Source organism: Rhamphochromis sp. 'chilingali' (genome assembly GCF_963969265.1).
Source record: "Rhamphochromis sp. 'chilingali' genome assembly, chromosome: 5".
In the NCBI taxonomy this organism is placed as follows: Eukaryota; Metazoa; Chordata; class Actinopteri; order Cichliformes; family Cichlidae; genus Rhamphochromis; species Rhamphochromis sp. 'chilingali'.
The window spans coordinates 39,003,499-39,025,862 of record NC_137932.1 but is presented as its reverse complement, the minus strand read 5'-3'; the positions used below and the strand labels follow the sequence as shown (position 1 = coordinate 39,025,862).

Here is a 22,364-nt window from a genome sequence, read left to right as displayed (position 1 = left end):
TTAACGTTTGTGTGGTTATTGGTTATCAGCCAAAGGTTTGTCATGGCCCAGAGACTTGGCTGGCAGCCACTGAGTGAAAATCACTCATGGTTTGCATTTAATAATCATGTCTTTTCTTTGATTGTAGCCTAATTATGACAAAAGTGCACACACTCTCACATCTTACCAGCTATGAGTAGTCATTTGGTGGTTAAAACAGACCAGGGGGTTTATAGAAGCAGCAGAAGCTGGTACTCAAACACACAGAAGCACACATTCAGCCATCCAGAAATGATCACACAATGCATCCTCTGCACTTGCTGGCGTCTGGCATGAGGTAAACAGCTTTCAATAGCATCAAACCCGGTGCAGTTTGTTTGGGACCATCTGTCCAGTCTATTGTGTTCCTCTGTTATGGCTCTTTGAAAGCCCATTGGAGAACAGCTGATGTTTGGGCTCTTACAAAGATCCCAGCCAGGCCCTCGGGATCCTGCTACACTGTGTACTGTCCATTTCTTTCCCTCCTATTTTGGCTGTGTTTTGCTTTATAAAGTAGCTTGCAGACTGACATGTAGCAATTTGCATGTTATAGCATCTCCGTTATCATTTCACCACAAACACAGGACAGGCTATGGAAGGGATCCAAATGTGACACTTATTAGCTGTGGTTTTGGATGCAGTAGATATAGAAGCTATAGATACAAAGTTATGTAATTAAATAAACAAATAAAATGTAAGTGCTATCTATTACTCTGTCATTAGGAAAAAATATTCAATCAAAATTCAGATCATAATCCAAATGTTGGTGATGTAAAAGGGTTGAATCCAACTATATACTTCCAGCTATAAAGTGATAAACACTACCGAGTCACAATATAACAGTTTTTAATTCTCTGTCTGACAAAAAGAAAAGCCACTGAGACAGATGTCAGGGTAACACCATAGTTTGATTTCAAGAAGAACCCACGGCAGTTTGTAATCTAAATTTAAAAGTTATTTTTTTATTGGTTGTCTTATATGCGTTTGTACGACTACAAACCAACCCACTGTATACTACATGACCAACCAGAGTTCAGACGATTGCTCCAACATGAATAACCATCTCTTTGAATGGCAATATTTGTCAGGAAACTGACTGATTCTACAATATTTAGCTGCTAAATCACAAAATTGGCTCTAACATTACATCAAGGTGTAAAGCTTAATTTCCAGCTGTGAAAATTATGTCAAGACTGAAATGCTCAAACCCTACAGGGCAGCGTCATCACTATTAGTATATAAAGATAGTTTATTCTTGCCCACATTGTTAGAGCAAACTCTATATTTGTGCATCCAGCAAGCTGAGTTGCTTTACATTTACCAATTATTATTTACTTATTAATTTTGTATTAGCTAGCAATTTCTGATCTACTACCAAGTGGTGTCATATCATCCCATCTGCAAGAATACCAGTATAATTTTTTTGTGTGAAAAAATGGTCTTATGCTATCAGTGATATAGCAATGCAATGCATTTATGTTTCCTAGTGCAAGCCCATACATGTCTAAGCCTCTTATCATGATTTAGTGCCTTAAACGGCATTTCAATAGTAAGGAAATGGTTTGGCAACTAGAGTCCACACCTCTGACAAAGCGCTGCAAAATATGCAAGAAAAGTGTTCTCGCTAAAGTTGGAAATGCAACAAACACTTGAAGCAAAAATACACTGTTGACTACAGCCAAGGTATGAAGTCATACAATGAGAAGATATTAATAGCAGTTGATGTGCTGCCCACAAGTTACTGTAGTTGCTACCATACGATACGCAGATTAAATGATGGATAGAAATTATTGATGGGGTGGAAACGGTGGAAAAGCAGAGCTTTAAGCAAAATTTTAAGAAGCTCAGCCCAAGACACATCCCAAGTAACCAAGTGTTAAGCAGATGTCTTCTTTTTAATTAAACAAGAAAACCAAGGAAACGGTATGACTAGATGTATATATAAAGTGCTGTTAATGCTGTCATCCAACAAGCTGCACTCCCTGGTAAAATCTTCATTTTATATTTATCACTATCCCAAAAAACATAAGTATTGTGACATAATCTTGAGGCTATATCACCCACCCCTAACTATTCACTTACCTCTCAAATGTAACCTTCCTAACATTGCTGGTGATTATATAAATATAAAGATTCAACCAGGATAGCACAATTATGTAAGACGGTTGCTAAACTACAGTTATTATTATTACCAAGTTGCATTAAAGCTATTGTAAAAAAAAAAAAAAAAAAAAATTACATTCCAAAAGACAGCTGTGAACCAGGGCCAGGTACAGGAAGCTTTCACTCCTTTCCACCCAGTATGCCCCTGGCCTTTCCAACTTTCAGTCAACTGCTGAAAAAAGCCAGATGCAGGCAGGATAATCACCATCTAATAAGAGGTTATATTGAAAGCAGGCTGTCGGTTACATATAACAAGCTTGGAAGATGAGTGCACACACATACACAAATATACATGGGCAGAAGAATGCATACGGACACAGAGTTGGGGCAGGTGTAATTATGGTGTACAATGACAAAGTTCAGAAAGAAGCAATCACACACACTCTGTACATATATGGACAAGCATGTCCATATAACAAAAGTAATAGTTTTGGTAGTTCAAAGTACAGTTGGCATATATTAAAAAGAATTAGCCTTGGTTCATGATTCTTAAACTAAAGTTACCTTCACCAGTTAATACTGGCTTCACAAGGGATATTTTCCAGAAACGAAATAGAGAGGTCTGAAGGCTTTCAACCATTAGGATCAAGTCTTCATACGTGGACTTGGAACCAATTTTGGAGAAGCAGGAGAAATGCAACCTTTAGGGATCTGGCCAGTAAGCAAAAAAGGACAAACAACATACATACCTTGGTTTTCAGCCGTTTCATCTATTGACATTTCTTAGGTTGTCCAAAAAGAAAAAAATGTGTCATTTGATAAATGTGTGGTACTATTATAACCCACGTGCTTGGAATTTTTTAGTTGAGTGACTTATTACCATGTTGAACATACAAGGCATGCATTTCTTCTTCTCTCCCAATTATAGTATGACGAAGCTCTTTTGGAAAATAAAAAAAAACAACCAAAAATCCCAAGCCTGCCAAATGACAGATGCTGTGTGGAATGTAAATAAAAAAAGACTGCAATGACTTGCAAGTCTCACAAATCCATATTTCATTAACAACAGGACACAGAAAACATATCAAATGTTTAAACTGATGCATTTTACAATTTAATGCAAAATGAATGAATGAATTTCATGGCAGCAACATGTCTCAGAACAGTTGGAATAGGGACAAAAGAAGGCTGTAAAAGGAAATGGCACTAAAAGAAAGCTCAGGTTAATCAGGTTAACTGGCAACAGGTCAGTAACATGACTAGTTATGAAAATAGTGTCTTGGACAGGTAGAGTCAATTCTGCAAAAAACACTGCATCTACAAATTGTGGAACAATCTCAGAAAAAATTAAGCTGGGAAGACTTTAAATATTTCATCTTCAGTAAATAATATCATCAAAAGATTCAAAAAATTTGAAGAAATCTCTGTGCGCAAAAGACAACGACAAAAATCCATGCTGGATGCCTGTGGTCTTCAGGTCCTCATCAAGCACTACGTTAAAAACACGCATGACTCTGCCATGAAAATCACTGCATAGGCTCAGAAACACTTCCAGAAATCATTGACTGTGAGCAAGGTTTTCTGTGCCACCCAGAAATGCAGGTTAAAGCTCTTTCATGGAGAGAAGAAGTCATATACAGTATACTGCCAAAAGTATTTGCTCGCCTGACTTGAGTGACATAATCCTTAGGTTTTAATATGATGTCAGCCCACCATTGGCAGTTGTAATAGCTTCAGCTCTTCTGGGAAGGCTTTTCACAAGGTTCAGGACTGTGTTTATGGGAATTTTTGACCATTCTTCAAGAAACACATTTGTGAGGTCAGGCACTGATGTTGGATGAGAAGGCCTGGCTCGCAGTCCTCACTCAGTGTTCCATCAGGTTGAGGTCAAGGCTCTGGGCAGGCCAGTCAAGTTATTCCACACCAGACTCACTCATCCATGTCTATATGGACCTTGCTTTGTAAAGTGGTGCACAGTCATGTTGAAACAGGAAGGGACTATCCCCAAAATCTTCCCACAAAGCTGGGAGCATTAAATTGCCAAAAAAAACCCTGTTCAACCCTACTCCATAGTCCTCCCTCACCAAACTTTACAGTTAGCACAACGTAGTCTGAAAACTACCATGCAGCTGGTAACCACCAAACCCAGATGGGTTCATTGTATTGCAGGTGTGATTCCTCTCCAGAGAACACGTCTCCACTGTCTCTAGAGTCCAGTGGCAGCGTGCTTTACATCACTGCATGCAATGCTTTGCACTGTGCTTGGTGATGTAAGGCTCGGATGCATAAAGCTCTCTATGCCCTGTTCTTGAGCTATTTTGAAGGTGGCGACCTCCGTCTCAGGCAGAGCAGGTCCCTCATGTGCCCCGACCTCCGGTTTCAGGCTGAGCAGGTGAGTGAGCTGGTGGTGGAAGTGGAGGTTGGCACCACTATAGAAGAGGCATGACGAACCTGACCATGTTTCAACACTTTTCAGCATTTTCCTTTTAGTTCCCGTTGTTGTCTTAACACACGCACGGACGCAGCTTTTCACTGGCATCCTGCACATGACAACAACAACAATTCAGAACCAGTTCACTCCAGGGAGGGGAGGCATGATGAGCTGATTGAGCTCAGGTGTATCAAGTTTCTGATGTTGACATGCAGGAAGAGTAAATCAGCTGCAGAATTAGAATAACTGATTACAAACTTCAGTTATTCCTTTCACAGTTGTTTCAAAAGAGCTGACTCTGCATCTTCAAAGTGCCAACTTTTCTGGTACATTTTCCCGTCCCAGTGAAGACTGGGCACAAATCTCAACCCAACTCTAAACACACAAATAAAACATGTGAGCCCTCCTTAGCCCTCTTTAGAAACATCTATAGTCATACTTCCATCCTTTCAAACATGAATGCACACAACAGAACCGTTCGTCCCGATGGACACATCTCTCGCGTGCTGTTACACAGCACACCCAGTGTCCTGCTCTTACACCATCAGCAGCATCAAAAGAAGAATCTATATCCTCCCTTCTGCCTTTTTTTTTCATTTGAGTGACTATGAGCAGCAGTAGCACCAGCTGCAGCCTCTCTCCCTACTCGTGCTCAGCCAGGGTAAGGCAATAGGTTTAGCAGGCGAGGAGGCGAGGCAGATTTATGGCGGTGGATGTGACCTCTGGGGCCGTAACACGGTGATGGGTGAGTGGCTCTCAACGGTAAGCTACTGGCACTTGACAAAGTGCCCGAAGCAGAATGAATTTACTTCTCTTTTCCTCAATCATCAAGCAGCCACTGCCCTGACCCCCATCCTGAATGCTATAACAAGATCTCCCATCTCACAAGGGCCTGAAAAATTTACTGTCACATCTACTTTTCAATGAGCTCAAGTGAGCACTTCTTTCACCTTCAGCGGAGCAGGTGCCGGTGTAGAGGAGGGCTAACCTGTGTGTTTTATGTGGTGTGTGTGCGTGTGTATATATGTGTGAGCGTGTGTGTGTCAGCGAAGCAAACAAACATGCATGAAGAAATTTGTGGATACACATGTCCACACATTTGCTCCCTCAATTCACCTCTAACTTATCCAAAGTTACTCTCTTGTGCATCTCAAACAATAGTATCTAAAAGTACCAAGTAACAAATAAAGAAAGAAACAAAGACACACAAGGATATGCAAATCTTTAATGGCTGCACACACAAGAGAACTAGTATCCCTACACACACAAGCACAGAATAAGGTTGCCAGACAGGGACACAAAGGGCACTGCTATACGGGTGTCAGTAGACACCTCTACCATTTATATTAGAAGTCAATCTACCTTATCACATCTCTTATACACACACAAGCACACACCGCAGGCATTATGAAGAGTATGTGTTTGCCAGTTTTCATCAGCTTGATGGCAGTACAGTTGGACTTAATGACCCTGATATCTTTTTTATATGCAGTCGATAAATCTTGGTGCACACACTTAAATTTCACCTTTCTTGCACTATACTGTAGTCACTGAGGTGAAATCACAGAGAATGTGACAGCGCTAAAGGCAGACCAAAGCAAAGATTATAATAATAGTGCGGGTACGTCAGGAGCTTCATTACATCAGGTATAAATAACATGCATTGCTTATTTGTTCTAATTTCATCTGGTTAACAGTCAAATTTATCAATAGATAAATAACCATACACACAAAACTAGGACACACAAAAGATGAAAAGAAGAGCAGAAAAAAGGGTTCACCCTACAAGGGTGCTAAAAAAAATATAGGACAACTAAAGAGCAGGTGCAATGCAAGGAAGAAATAAACTCTATATGTCTTTGTATTTATACAAACTTTGCACAAACTTAATAGAACTAAATTTCGGTTATTAATGGGAACATTTTCAAGTCTCTGTAAAGGATAAAAATAGGCCAAATGGCTCTTATCAGTCGGTCTTTGCTGTAGACTTAATCTCAAACTGATGGTGACACCATTGGTCTTTGCTCCAAATCATTTTCATGTCCTTCTTTACAGATTTAATTTCCATTCAATGATGAATTCCCAAACAGAAGAGGTGACGTAAGGGCAGATTAAAGATCAGAGCAGCTAGGTTCCAGTTCACAGAAGTGTAAGATTTAAATGGTTACAAATTGGTTTGAATGGCAAACTGTCGATGGATATAACTGTTACCACACCAATCCATAAACAGTGTATTAGACCAAAAAAAAGGGTTATGCCTGTGGTTAATTTTCTCAAATGTAGTCTTTAAAATGTCATAACTAATTCAGTCACTTTTCTTTTATGAGCCCACTCTCACCCACTGGGATAATGTTATCATGATGAGCCAATAAAAATCAATGATTAAACATGTGTAATTTTCCAGAGACAATGTATTAAAATTTATTGTCTCTCTCTCCCTCTCTCTCTCGCACCCTCTGGAGCAGCAGACACTCTGAGGCTTACAACTGAAAATAAAGGACAGCATTAAAAGCTATTCGGTAAGCCACTGTAAAATTGATCCAGCTATAAAAGCTGCTACGTCCTTGCCTCCCTCTGCTGTCCAGCTGCTCCAAACCCAAAGATGGCAGCATGATTGTGGAGGAGAGAAGTTGGATGAAGGACCACAGAAAAGAAAGACACAAAACTGAGACACAGAGATTTTTTTTAAAGGTGCAGAAAGCTATAAAAGGAGATAAGATGTACGTAAAACAACTACATATATATATATATATATATATATATATATATATATATATATATATATATATATATATATATATATATATATATATATATATATATATATATATATATATATATATATATATACATATATATATACATATATATATATACATATATATATAATCTATAGTCTATAATCTATTATATGATGATGTGATTTATTTGCTGATTGAGTTAAACAGCATAACTGGCTAGTCGCTATGTTTAACACAGCAAGGCATACAGTACACTTCCCTACAGTTTTTACACATTTCCAGTCTTCTTTTTGTCGCTTTTTATTGCTTTTGTGTAAAAGCTAAACCAAACAAAGAAACTGTAATGCACTAGGTCAGCACCTTTATTTAGCTGCCCTGAAAATTTGATCCTCTACAGTTCAAATTCAGCTGTTTTAAAAACTTTTCTTGTACTATGTGTATTATTTATTTTTTCTATTTTAATTTGTCTAATGTATTTCTGCTTCACTTTTTCTTCCTGTCCCTTGTGCTGCTATAACCAGTGAATTTCCCCTGTGTGGGATTGAATAAAGTCTGTGTGTATGCCTCCTGTAGGTCAGTAGAAAGATTGCAGGTTTAGGGCACACTAGAACTGGCATGTCATTGACTTAGTCCATGTCTAATATAATTAGTATGTAATTAGTACAGCAAGTATGTCAGCATATCTATCATGTGGCTACACTTGAAAATGATTTTACAGGGTTAGGTTTAGTCTGTTAAATGTTATTTTTGTGTGTCGCAACAATGACCAAGTTCACAAGATCACTGCAAAACTAGAAGTAAAGAAGTAAAAGGATGAAGTGCAACTCTATATAGACACTTTCATGTCATCTTCTTGACTTTCCAATCCAAAAGCATTTCACGGCACTGCAAAAGCAAGACATGCTCATACTACCAGCTAGTTAAGAAGAACATGGTCTAAAAATTGTGCAATGCTCAACAATAACCCCGGGGACCTGTCGTTTGAGAATCAGTATAAATGGTATGCTACTGGGCCTTTCTATTGTAGCTCTAAAATGAGAAGAAATGAGACAAAATTCCACTAGCTACGAGTGTTGCTGTTGGCTCAATCAGTGGCAGTGGCTCGGCAAACTGCGTTTTTCTTTTAACTTTCAATTCTCCTAAGCATCCGTGCTTCACAGCCCCTAGGGCTATTGCCTTTCTCAATCTGTCCCTGGAGAGGCAGGAGTTATGGTCCCTGTCGATTGAGGAGAAAGGGATGTTATTCCCCTGTCACCTCCTGGTCTCGCCGCCATCCTCCCTGCCCTGATCTACGGCCTAACCTCCCCACCCCCACCTCCTTACTGCCTTCCTCTCTCCCTTTTCCCCACTTTGCTTTGTCGTAAGCTAGCAGCTATGTCGTTGCCATTGGCGGTTTAGATTGGGATGATGGAAAAATGTTCTGAGGGAGGTGGCGAAGGAGCACGATGGAAGTAGTGGTAAATGCTTTAGCACTATGCTAAGATACTTTCAGAAAAGATTGGTTTGTGTGATGTGTAATGTGTGTAAACATACATTAAAATGTGCATGTAAAAAGAGAAAGTATGGAAATCCATTCACCCATCGATTTTCTCAACTATGTTTGCAATTCAGGGACCCAGCTGACTTTGGGTGAGAGGCAGAATATACCCTGGATAGGTCACTAGGTTGATTTTGCATAGAAGAAACTACATATTGTGGCTCTGCTTTATGAAATACACACTTACTAGAGCACAGTGTACCCTCTTTGCTGGGAGGGGGTAGAGGTAACCTACAAAACAGCCTGACCCAGGGGAGGTGACCTACGCCTGGCCAAATGCAGGACCTTGAATGACACCCTTGATAGTGGAGCAGTGACAGGGTTAAACATAAAGGGCATTTAGCTGACGATTAAATGTGGCGGGTGCTGACTCTATGTCACGGGAATCCCTGAAGATTTGGTTTCATGTTGGAAAGCTGATTGCCACTGAATTAAATAAATCTAATATTTTTTTCAGGTGTCTCGGTTTGATTGATCTCATTTAGGTTTAATTGAACTATTATACTCTTTGACATCATAAACTAAAATATAATATTACACATTTACACATCGTGGGATTGCTGAGCAGCCAAAGATGTGAAAATGCTTTCAGGGGATTCAACAGCAAAAGAGTTACACGTGACTCATTCCTAACAACTAAAGCATCTGCATGCAGCAATCCTTCAAGACATAAAGATTTGGCTGTGTTGAAATTCGACTGGACAAATTTGCATGGGTGTTTCAGTGTGCGCGATATGAGTTTAATTTGTGGTTTGGAAAAAGTTTCCAGCGAAACGTCTTTGTAGTTTAGTGTACTCGAAAGAGGCAATAAAACCCAACAAACTGCTGGCCCAGTGAACATCAGTGCAGCTGACACAAGACCAACAGAGGACTTCAAGAACTCAAACCCATTTCCATACTGACCAGTGTTCCTTTTTTGAACTATTATGCACCTTAAGCAAATCTTAGGTTTGTGAGGGTCTCTCTGGGTGAAGGAATAAATAAATAAGCAGATAAATAGATGAATAACCCAGAGGAATGGGAGCCGGTGCAGCTTGGCCATCCATCATATATCCTATTACCCCACACTCAGCGGCTCCTGCAGTATGTATAATGTAGTCAACCTCCATAAGCAGATACAAATTCAACTCTTTTCCTCCTCAATTTGTTATATCTGACAACGCCACAGCTTGTGCCGTGTTGTTTCTTTGAATTATGAATAGATTCTCTCCACCAGACTTTCGCCTGCGCATGATAGCGTGGATTTGTTATGCAGAACAGCTGTGGAAAACAAATTTGTAAAGCTTGGAACGCTCGGTAGCGGTTGGGCAAATATGCATAAACAGTTGCGCTTAAAGCCACTTAAGAACAACCAAATGGGTTCAATATTTCATCTCGGGGTTTCTCTTATTGGGTGTGATAAATAACAAAATGTCAGGATGTAATACAAGTTCAGGAAATGCAGTTGTTTAAGTGTTTCAAATGGCCTAAGAATTTCTAAGAGATTTTTTACATAGAAAAGCGACACCACGGAAGCGGAGCAGGTCACACAGAGGCGGAGCAGAAGAAAGATGAATGCCAGTTAACAAATCAGATGCAAGAGCATGAGTGAGAGAAACCGAGTTGGAGAGAGGAAGAGGAATGTAAATACATGGCAAACTGACCGCTGGCTGTTTGTTTGGGTATTTACACTGCGAGGCTACAATCAACTCCTCAAAGCTTAAGCCCACATGACAGGACACATTTCAGGGCCACACATGCTCTAAACATCCAAACCAACGAGCCAAGTCTCAGTTTGCACAAACACACGTGCACGCACAAGCACACACCAAACCCCAAAGACTTATCCAGTTATTCATCTATCACTTCCAAATCTCTTCAAAACTGATACAAGGGAAATACACTTTAATTCATGCACACACAGAGAGGAAGGGAAGGTAACTTGTGAGGAAGTGATTTTTTGGGGGGGGACTTGGCTGAACTTTTGAGCCCTGTTTGGTTAAAGCAGATGTAGAATTAGCACACATCACTTTGCATCAGCGAGACGTTGAACACAAGCTGCCGTTCAGAGGCCAAATACCTCTCTGTCACAGAGACACATGCATGCACACCTCTCCTCCAGGATCTGTGATTTGGTTGTGGCAATTATCAATTTGATATCAATGGATTCTTCTTCTTCTTCTTCTTCTTCCTGAAGTAGATTTGGTGTCCCCAAAGAAAAACTAAGTCAAAACAGGGACACCAGACACACACTTGAGCTATTTAAGTTTGTCTTATAAGTGGAAAAATAAACAGTAATTACAAACGGCCTGTATGCAAGGTGCAAGGATATCATAACTTGACATTATGAAAAGCTGTAATCGCATTTCAATTCATTTTACACACTCTGCAATCAAGGAAATTTTAATCGTAATTCATTTTGACAGATTTACATATGCACATCTAACTAAAACAAAAGACATGCAGAAATAAAAGGGTCAAACAGGTGTTCATCACTAGCAGCTTAGATATTGTTTAGTTGAGCTGTGTCGGATTTAACATTTGTAAATGTTAAATCAGCTTCCATATATTTAAACTGCTGTTCATAATCTAATGATACAGCTACTAATGTTAACATTGTTGTTTAACAACAAGTGAATTAGGGTTTTATTTGTGAAATTATCATGACATTGGCAGTCATTGGCCTATAGACGTGGTCATGCAAAACCAGAAAGCGATACTACAGCAATCACCCACATGAAATTGAAACATGCTGTCATTCCACAAGGGAATATTTCAATTTTTTTGTGCATTTCTGGAGCAGGGGATCCTGTTGCATGTCAATGAACTGGGCTAAACATGCATGACAAGTGATGGTGTCCGGGTGGAGGGATGTAAGGGAGAGACAACCCTCTGGTAATGTCTGTGTGATCTGTGTGTAATCTGCAGAAGATGCATGCAATATACCGCCACACCACTTTCTATTAACAAGGCCCCTAATTGCAAGATATACTGAGAAACACATGTTCTAAAAAGAGGAAGAGAAATGGGTGTCAGATGTCAGCAATGTGCAGGCATATGGTTCCTACAAGTAAGGTTACTCAAACTGGAAACAACATCAGAAATATGGTTTACTATTATAAATTTATAAGACTGCACAACACTTCACAACACCTTTTCTTCATTATAGTCACCTGGAAAGCAAAAGAATTTAGGGCAGGTGACCCATCAGTTTCTCTTTGTTTATAACTGAGCCTGTAGGTTTTAAATTAAAATTACATCAGACCTTTAGTAAAATCTATAAAGTGCACAACTAGAACTGCAATAAAAATACATTGAGAAATTATTAGATATAAACTGGACACAAAAAAGAGTGACAAAGCCATAGAAAGCTCTATAATACAGTTCACTGAAGCAAAGGAGACCCAACAGAAAAGCTAAATAAACTCTTCCTTCCTTCCTTCATCACGCGCATGTCCTTCTTCGTGGCAAATACTTGCTTTACTTTCCGATTTCTCACTGAATATCACTCCTTAACATAACTCACTGTCTGCTTTGAATATTTGTCCCAATCATGCAGAAATTTACACCCACTCAGAAACAATTACTACTTGACCGTATATACACTCAACAAAAATATAAATGCAACACCTTTGTTACTGCTCCCAGTCCCCATGGGATGGACGTAGAGACCTAAAATTCATTCCAGATACACAATATAACCATCCCTTCCAAACAGTGGTCACAAATCAGTCCAAATGTGTGGTAGTGGGCACATCTGCCATATTGAGATAATCCATCCCACCTCACAGGTGTGCCACATCAGGATGCTGATCTGACATTATGAGTAGTGCACAGGTGTACCTCAGACTGCCCACAACAAAAGGCCACCCTGGAATGTGCAGTTTTTTGCGCTATTGGGGGTCTGGGGACCCAGAACCGGTCAGTATCTGGTGTGACCACCATTTGCCTCATGCAGTGCAACACATCGTCGCATGGAGTCTATCAGATTGTCAATTGTGGCCTGTGGAATGTTGGTCCACTCCACTTCAATGGCTGTGCGAGGTTGTTGGATATTCGTGGGAACTGGTACACGCTGTCGTATACGCCGGTCAAGCACATCCCGAACATGCTCAATGGGTGACATGTCCGGTGAGTATGCTGGCCATGCAAGAACTGGGACATTCTCAGCTGCCATCTGCCCTGAACAATGTGAACCATGATTCATCCGTGAAGCGCACACCTCTCCAACGTGCCAGACGCCATCGAATGTGAGCATTTGCCCACACAAGTCTGTTACGGCGATGAGCTGGAGTCAGGTCAAGACCCCGATGAGGACGACGGGCATGCAGTTGAGCGTCCCTGAGACGGTTTCTGACAGTTTGTGCAGAAATTGTTTGGTTGTGCAAACCAATTGTTGCAGCAGCTGTCTGGGTGGCTGGTCTCAGACGATCTTGGAGGTGAACCTGCTGGATGTGGAGGTCCTGGGCTGGTGTGGTTACACGAGGTCTGCGGTTGTGAGGCCGGTTGGATGTGCTGCCATATTCTCTGAAACACCTGTGGAGACGGCTTATGGTTGAGAAATGAACATTCAATGCACGGGTGACAGATCTGGTTGACATTCCTGCTGTCAGCATGCCAATTGCACGCTCCCTCATTGCTTGTGGCATCTGTGGCATTTTGCTGTGAGACAAAACTGCACATTCCAGGGTGGCCTTTTGTTGTGGGCAGTCTGAGGTACACCTGTGCACTACTCATGATGTCAGATCAGCATCCTGATGTGGCACACCTGTGAGGTGGGATGGATTATCTCAATATGGCAGATGTGCCCACTACCACACATTTGGACTGATTTGTGACCACTGTTTGGGAGGGATGGTTATATTGTGTATCTGGAATGAATTTTAGGTCTCTACGTCCATCCCATGGGGAATGGGAGCAAAAACAAAAGTGTTGCATTTTTATTTTTGTTCAGTATATGTAAGATACCAGTATCACTCAGCAGATCCAATGGTTATTGTTAGAAAAAAGAACATTATCTGTTTGTTATTTGTACTTTAATGGAATACATAATCATTGAAAAGTTGTTACTTTGTCATTTTGTGAATTTATTACTGATTCAATCAAGCATTAGAAATGCCTGCTTGTCACTCTGAGAAATGGATCAACTACTATATTAGTGTTTTCACAGCATCACACACTCTGTGTTAGAACAGTAATAATAGAAGTTACAGCAAGAAAATAATAGCAATGTAGTGGTGTATGAGTTCTTGGCCAACAACCCAAGTCCCAATAAATCACATGCAGGTGATTGCATTTGCAGTGGACTTCACAGCACAGCAGCAAATTGGAAGAGCACCAAATGGGCTAAGTAATAATATCTGACACTCCATTATTTCTACAGTTGTGTTACATCAAAAACATTATTTTTTCCTGCTCAGTTTAATTTGTCTTGGTGCATGGCAGGTTCAGTCATGTAACTGTGGCATATAGACTGTATATACTGTGCCCCATATGAATAAGAGACGCGGCAATACTGCTGAGGATCATGTAGATCAGCTGCAAAGGAAATGCTATAAATCACAGTTTGAGAGGTGCACAGAACAGCAACAAGGAGCAATAACTCACAGCATATGTACTTTTCAAATGTGAATATCATTATTGTAAGTGTCATAAACTCTTACCCACATAATATTTATCTACTCAAGACCTAGATTGTAATATGATGCTCGATTGTCCTACGTCCTCTAACGACACATGGTTAGCGACAAAAGGACTAATTCGCTGATGGACATTTTCTAATACAGATCATAAATCATGAGGCTAACAATTAACAATAAGTAAATAAAGGTGAAAGATTCTTTCCTATTTTTAGGTCAGCAATCAAATTTGACACAATTTTGCATTTTTTGCCAATAAAACTTGTGAACAAAACCAGTTTCCTTTAATTCACTTCTTTCTACTAAAGCAAACATTTAGATGTCACTGGATTAAAGAAAATCATAAGGAGCCTCTTCAAGTAAATCAACAAGGCATTGTTTACTTATTCTAAATATATCTGTACAGACTTATATTCTACTACTATCCTAATAATATGAGAATCCATTAGGATACAGGTTATATAAAGAGTGTACTCTATTCCAGGGGTCAGCAACCATTGGCACGCTAAGGGTTAACTGATGGCACGAGCCCGATACGCAGTGAATTAATCTGAGAAGGTGCATTAAAAAATAAATGGCCGGGCCAGCGGTACACATCGCAAATTAGCTCGCATACACACATTAGTTGTGCAGCTTCTTAATGACAGTATCTTAGCTAACAACCCCAACTACCAGATTCAACTTGTAATTGGCTAAAAATAACTTAGCCTACCGGTGGGAGGGATGTTGCTAGCTGGCAGTTTTTTCAAGCAATGTTGAAATTTCCACATTCTGACACTTCAAATGCATCATGAGCTGTCCGCTCAACGCAGCATCAGCACCGCGGAAATACACGGATACATCCGTAGACTTGAGGCAGAATTCACAGTGCGTTTTCGGGACTTTCAGGTGTATGGACCAATGTTTTTATTTTCTGATCAAACCAGAACCAGTTTTAATGAGCAGTCTGGGTTTGTCTCGCATTAACTGGCTGGACACAGAGGACATCGAAATGCAGTTGATTGAACTGAAAAGCTCGAGTCTGTGGGGGTCAAAGTTTGCAGCTGGAATCCATAGCTGTGCGTGTTCATGGAGCTGCATTTTCACCTGCTGGACATCACTACCTGTAAAGTTTAACTGTCTTCAGAACATTGCAGAAGCCTTATTGACATTTGGCTCAGAACTGTGTGAGCAGATTTTCTCTCAGACGAAGGGCGTCCTCAGGTAACCGTCTGAAGGCTGGACACTCAGAGACCTGTGTCTCTGAGTGGGAGACCAGAGATCACATTAACATGTGTATCTCTGTATCAACAAACATGCCATATTGGCCCAGTTTATTTTTCTTATCATTGTTGTGAGGAGACCATAAATAGCATTTGTATTTTCTGTTGTACAGTTCATTTGCTGTTATGGAGTTCTTGTTATGGATAAAAAGTGTCTTTTTTGTGTGTTTCAAATATAGCTTATAACTATTTCCTGATAGCTGCCAACATCTGCGAAGAAAAATAATTCTATAAAGTTGTTCTATATAGTGTGTAACTGTTAGTATAGAGCGTTATTAAATTTATTGCTAATGCAATCATATGGCACATTGACTTCTGACGAGATTTTAGATGGCACTCATCATCAGAAAGGTTACCGACCTCTGCTCTATTCTAAATGGAAAAATCTGCCTAATTCAGATATTTCCAATGCACAAAATGACCCCAGTTGATACATTTTGGTTGGGGAAGGGGCCTTGACTGACAACTCAAAGGTACTGGCCTTTTCATGAGTCCTTGGGTGGGTCACTGGAAGGTGCCCCATCCGCAGACTCCACTGTCATGTTCACGTACTACATGGGAAATAACAGTGCAAAGCCCTTCTGTTATTAGGCTTTTGTCCCATGAAAGTTTGCCGATAATACAATGCTCGGTCCTGGACTACAGTTCAATAAATAATTTTGTAATTGTATCATCAGTTCTACAGTTTTATGTCTTGGATATTCAGCTGAAGCGAAGAGCTTCCACTGATCACCACCTGGTGGTGAGTTGGATCAGGTGGCGGGGAACGATGCTGTACAGGCCTGGTGTATAGTGCAGGTGCACTGGGAGCATCTTGCAGAGGACCTAGTCTGGAAGGTGCCTGGAGGATCTTAAGAATCATATGGCTCCAGCAAAGTCTAAAAGTCTAGAGATGAGGGGGGTGGCTCACCCATTACTGTGGCTGAGGTCAATGAGATAGTTAAAAAAAATCTGGTGGCTGAGTCATTGGGGTGGATGAGATTTGACCTGAGTCCCTTAAGGCTCTGGATTTTGTGGGGCTGACACAAATTTACAAGAGAGACCTGTTTCAGAAAGCATAATAAAAAATGATAGTTGATTTTTGAATATAAAAAAACCTATAATCTGTCTGAACTGTCTGAAATGTTCCACTTTATATCTAATAAATATAGAATATATGAAAGTTTACTTTTCAGAATTAAATTATTACAAATTTAAACTTTTTTATTTGGGCATAAGTAGAAATCGATGACCTGTGGAGTTTTGGTGATTTTGTTATCCTAAGCCTCCAAATAGAAGAAAGCACTTTTAAAAGAAGGCTGTCTTGTAGAGATTGTAGAAGTTCTTCTAAAGATTGTCAAGTTATCAGTTTTGCTTCTAACTGGTAGAGTCCATGCCATGTCAAATACATAATTATTCACAAATATATTCCCATATAAGTACATTCAAAGGTCTTAAACTGTTGGCTTCAATACTGTTTACTTTTTAGTAAACAGTAAAAGAAAGTGAGCAAAAAGAATAAAAATGACAGAGTGAAACCTGAGATTGACCTTTACCGCTTTCTTAGCCTTCTTTGAAACTGGTATCGCCGATCTTTTCAACAATAAAAGGAGTTTCAACCCTGCTGAGTGCAGCATGGGTCAGGCAGCTAGATTGAATCCAGGGTGTCTGGTTAGTGTTAAAGTTTAACAGAATACTTTAGATGTCTGATTTCACTCAATAGGGCCAGCCGCTACTCTCAGATTGAGAACGCTTTGCGGTAATGCCTTGCAGATATGCTAGTGGGGGAATATACTTACACTGCTGCAATCAGAACTACAGATCATCTTGCATGGGATCGCACAAGTTGCAACACCAAACCTTCAGACCTATAATCCAGGTCCAAGTATAGTGATGTCCAAGTTTCAATATATGCACTGAGGTCATTGTATTCTTCTTCAAAATAATATGATATGAATCAAAGGCATGAGGTACACTCCCAGGGATGGTGTCGCACTAGTATAGAGATGGCATTATTTTTCTTGTAGTAGACACTATGATGATATGCGAGACTCTTAAAACTTAAAGTGCCTTTTGTTTCTTTGCAAATGTGAATCTGAAATTTTTCATCAATTACTCATCAATGAATTCATGTGGCTTTCAGACCCAATGCAATATGTAATCAATTCAACTGGACACTGATCAGGGGTGTTGGTAATAATGGGTTAAGAGTGCAGCGTTGTTCCCAATGCCCCTTAAAAAAACCATGGAAAAGCATTTTAATTTGAACTGCATGCATAGATTCCATACCATAATGAAGACGAAACTGATTGGATGGCTGTTGCACCCCACGAATTTGGTGTTTTATTAGTTTTGTTTTTAATTTATAATCTGTGCACAGAAAATAAACCTTTAGTCTCGTATTCAATAACACCCCATCTTCACATCTTTTGGCTGCCTATTTTGCAACCCTTCCCCCTCTAAACAATCACTCTCACTGCTTCCTTAAAGAAAATCTTTCAAAAAGCTTCTTCTATTCTTGTACTGAAGTGTTCAGTGAAAATTAAAGTCCTTCACTTGAAAACTTCTACTGCTGAGCAGAAAATTTCAACAACCAAGGCTACAGGTGCTGCCGTCTTAAAAAGATGAAGTACAAAGACACACGACCAAGAAAATATTTCAGCTATTCTAAAGAAATGAAAATTTCATTCAAATAACAAAAATAATAATACTTTTTTAAAGAAATCACAGAATAGGTGACCTTCCTTGTTCCTTTAAGTGATGGTGGGTTGGTTGTGCTTTTTGAGAAGTAAGGCCAGCAGAATAATCAAATTAGCAAGCAATATTGTGACCTGCTATTATGTTTAGCTCCAAAGACTGCATGCTATTGCACATCTTTTGAGCAGAACTAGAAAAGATTGTGTGGAAAACTGAATCAGAGAAGGCTTTGCTTTTTTTCAACTGCCAAACAAAAGGGCAACTGTATTACATTTTAAAGTGATACAAGAAAAGACAAATATTACTATTTAAAGCAATACAATACAGTAACTGCTTTACATTTCTCTAGGTGGAATCATTATGCTGGAAATGTGGCCCTTTTACTGTTTAACCCTTTAAGACCTACCATAGAACCAAGTCCACCAGAGCTTATATTATATTTTTACATGCTGTGGAGCCATTTTGGGAGCATTTCAAGTTGCTATACATCAATATGGCCTGCATTTGTATAGCGCTTTTCTAGTCCCTAAGGACCCCAAAGCACTTCACACTACATTCAGTCATTCACCCATTCACACACACATTCACACACTGGCGATGGCAAGCTACATTGTAGCCACAGCTGCCCTGGGGCGCACTGACAGAGGCGAGGCTGTCGGACATAGGCGCCACCGGGCCCTCTGACCACCACCAGTAGGCAAACACGGGGTTAGTATCTTGCCCAAGGATATTTGGCATGCAGCCAGGAGGCAGCCTGGGATCGAACCACCGACTTTCTGATTAATACAACCATTATAGCCCAAACTTTAATAATATGTCTGCATTAGGTGCATAGTAATTACATAAATTGCAAAAAAGTGCAATAAACTACAAAAAAATTGAAAATCGTTTTTGTTTTTTTAACATATATTTCTAGTTAGAGAAATTTAAGAGGCTTATCCCTCAAAACTGTAAATACAAAAAAGTTGCACAAACTAGTTTCCCACCACAGGAAATTTATTTTAAGTGTCTTCATAGTTTTATTTTTGAAATACACCAATTTTCATATACTGCAGGAAAAACGAAAATAAATATTATAATGCAAATTTGCAAAATAACAGCATATGCATCAAAATAAACTATTTCCAGCAGTGCAATATGAGTCCTAAGCATCCCAGAAACGACACAGAAAGTCATAAACTCAAACATAACTTTTAAAAACACAAGTATAGGCTCATAAGGCCCCGATCGTAAAAAACTACATTTCCACAAAATGACGTCACTTCTGGTTTCGGGCAGCTCATGGCAGACATGCGACAGTTCACGCTGATGGACGTAGGAAGTGTTACAAACAGCTGATCGGATCGGCAAAGCGTGTTTCTGGAATATTGTGTTTTTGTTGCTGCAAGTGCTTTTTATGCAGTTTTTGCAAAGCTATATGTGGAAGGAAACTGTGACCTAGGACAAGCTGATGGCATAAGATGTAAGTACAACTCCTCCGGTTTCATATGCAAAAAAAATTATTGCGCTAGCTTACGTGGTTGCAGTGCTACCGGGATTTAAAAATAGTTATGCAAAATGGAGCGTGTCTGTTCCGACCGGCTTTAAAGGGTTAAATTGAGACAAAAGTCTTTTTTAAATGAATTTTTTAGTTAATCAGAAGAAACAATAGAAAGTTTCCTTCATGACTGCCAACTATACATGCACCATGATTGGTCTTCAATGTTTATCACTGGACAGAAATCAATCACTGCTTCACTGTGATTTTTGGACATTACAACTTCTTTCATTTTTTACTTTTCCAGGATTGTGAACTCCACTTACAGTTGCATGACACTGGAGTCAGAGCTCACCTTGGCTGTTCTCTTCCTGCATTGCCGGGCCTAGCGTGGTGCTGCAAGCATAGCCTTCCTCTTCCTGGCTTGGAGTTGTTCCAAGTGGGAAACTGACAGGACGAGAGTTGGTAACTGAACTGGATGGTCGGGAACTGGCACAGTTCTATAAGATATAAGAAAGCAGTATCATCAGCAGCTTATTAATTGCCCATTAGTGATACAAATTAGTTATATATACAATTATCATCATTCTTATGTTGCTGCCTTCTGTATCTATTCCACTTGGCACTCTTATGCATTTAAAATGTTAAAGAAAGGTACTTTAACAGTACTTTCAAGAAAAACTGGAAAATAAATACATAAACATATATTAGGAAATGTGTACTAAACTCAGATGGACGAGTGGTAGATATTTCATGTTAAATTATGCCTTTTTTCCCTTGATTACCCCTCATCACGATTTCGAAAAATCATATAGGCTATTGTTACGTACTGTGTTATTCTTCACACAGTGTGGCCAGCAAGCTAGAGCAGCTGATGCAGAAAAGTAAGTGAAAGAGCTCTTTGTTTTACACCATGCACATGCATCTTCCATCCAGACCAAAATAAACTGCAATCACACAAAACCCACTTATTTGCACGGCTCTCAATTGGAGTTGTGGGGTCAAGGAGGCCAATGACAAGGTTCCAGGGTTTCCTAAGTCTTGTACTGTACTATATCAGACTGGAATGTCTTTTATACCCTGCTCTTCTGTCTTACTGCAAATAGAAAAAGGCAAATGCATGCACTGCGACATGTCATTGTCAGTCACTTTAACCAGCAACATAAATAAATGGCATTTTATTAAAAGTATTTTGAGCAACACATATTTTTGTGCTACCAGATAAAGACAAGAAAGGAAACACCAACACCAAATTCTAGTCCCTTTTTTTTTTTCTTTTAAATTGTAACTTCTACATGTAGCTTCCTATGTCTTGTCAAAACTTGAATTAAGATCAAAAAAACTAATCCACTTCCAATTTATATCTATATTTCAGTGATGTCAGGGGCACGGAGCACTAAGGGGGGGGTTGTTTTTTATTTGGGTCCTACAACTGACAGCTTTATTTCACAAAGCAATCTGGCTGTGAGTGTACAAGAAGGTCAGGGTGGGTCAAGAGGTACGAGGTATCAAACAGACAGGCGACACTGTTCAAAGTGGCTGTGTGTATGTGTGTGTGTATAAAACTGTGCTCCCTGGGGTCAAACAAGAAAACAACGCTGTTTGAGATCCACACCCAAGTAGAGGAAAAGGGCTAAAGAGGTCAGCAGTGGTGGGGAATTAAAGAGGGGATAGTGTGTGATTAGGTTTGGTGGAATTTATACAAGAAGCTGTCAAAGTAGGTGGTTCTCCCTGTGCTTGTGTGGTTTTTCTCCATGTGCTCCAGCTTTCTCCCACAGTTCACAGCCATGTATAGCAGATTAATCGGTCGTTATAAATCTAGCCACCTGCAAATTCTTCAACGATAGCAGACTATAGCAAGACCAACGACTTTTAAAGTTAAATATTGCAACACCAGGGAAAAATGATGTGTTTGTGCCAGACTGTCATACAGTACTGTCTAAAGGTTTCAGCCAACACTCATTTCCACTGAACACTGACGTATGAATCAATAAAGTATTCCAAAAAAAACATTTGAAGCACCTGAAATGATGAACCAGTGATGTGTCTACACATAACAGGAAGAAAAATACTAGTAAATAAAAATAACTTAAATACTTACTGGCAGCAGGAACAAAAATGTTCCAATTTCTCTAAATGAAATGGAAAATACCAAGAAATACTATGGCAAATTCTAAGAGAGCTATTAGCCAAACACTTCGCATATCTTAGCACAGTATGCAGTGTGTCCTTGAGGAAACTAGACTGGTGGGGGTCACAAGTGGCAGGCCTAAAACACTATCTACAGCTGATGAAAGCATGAACATTATGTCCTTAGCCCCTTAATGCCTAATATATCATATACGGGTTTTGTGGGTTTTTGAGACTTTTATATCATTGGTGCGGGTTTTTTCTCCCCTGAAAAAAATAATAGATTGGATGATACATTAAGCTATAAATTATTTAAGAAATAGAGAAAAAAATCCAGCAAAGCCCTCACATAGGCTCTAAGAGATACATAT

General features: G+C 39.6%; 1 protein-coding gene across 1 annotated transcript in view; it reads right to left on the bottom strand.

The window, feature by feature from the left end:
- Nucleotides 1-22,364, bottom strand: part of LOC308396908 (adhesion G protein-coupled receptor D2) — an 89,808-nt gene that overhangs the window by 23,696 nt on the left and 43,748 nt on the right. The window contains exon 23 of the mRNA XM_080882543.1: nucleotides 20,219-20,363. Within this exon, the coding sequence (XP_080738669.1) occupies nucleotides 20,219-20,363 (145 nt within the window). The remainder of the gene's footprint in view (nucleotides 1-20,218; nucleotides 20,364-22,364) is intronic.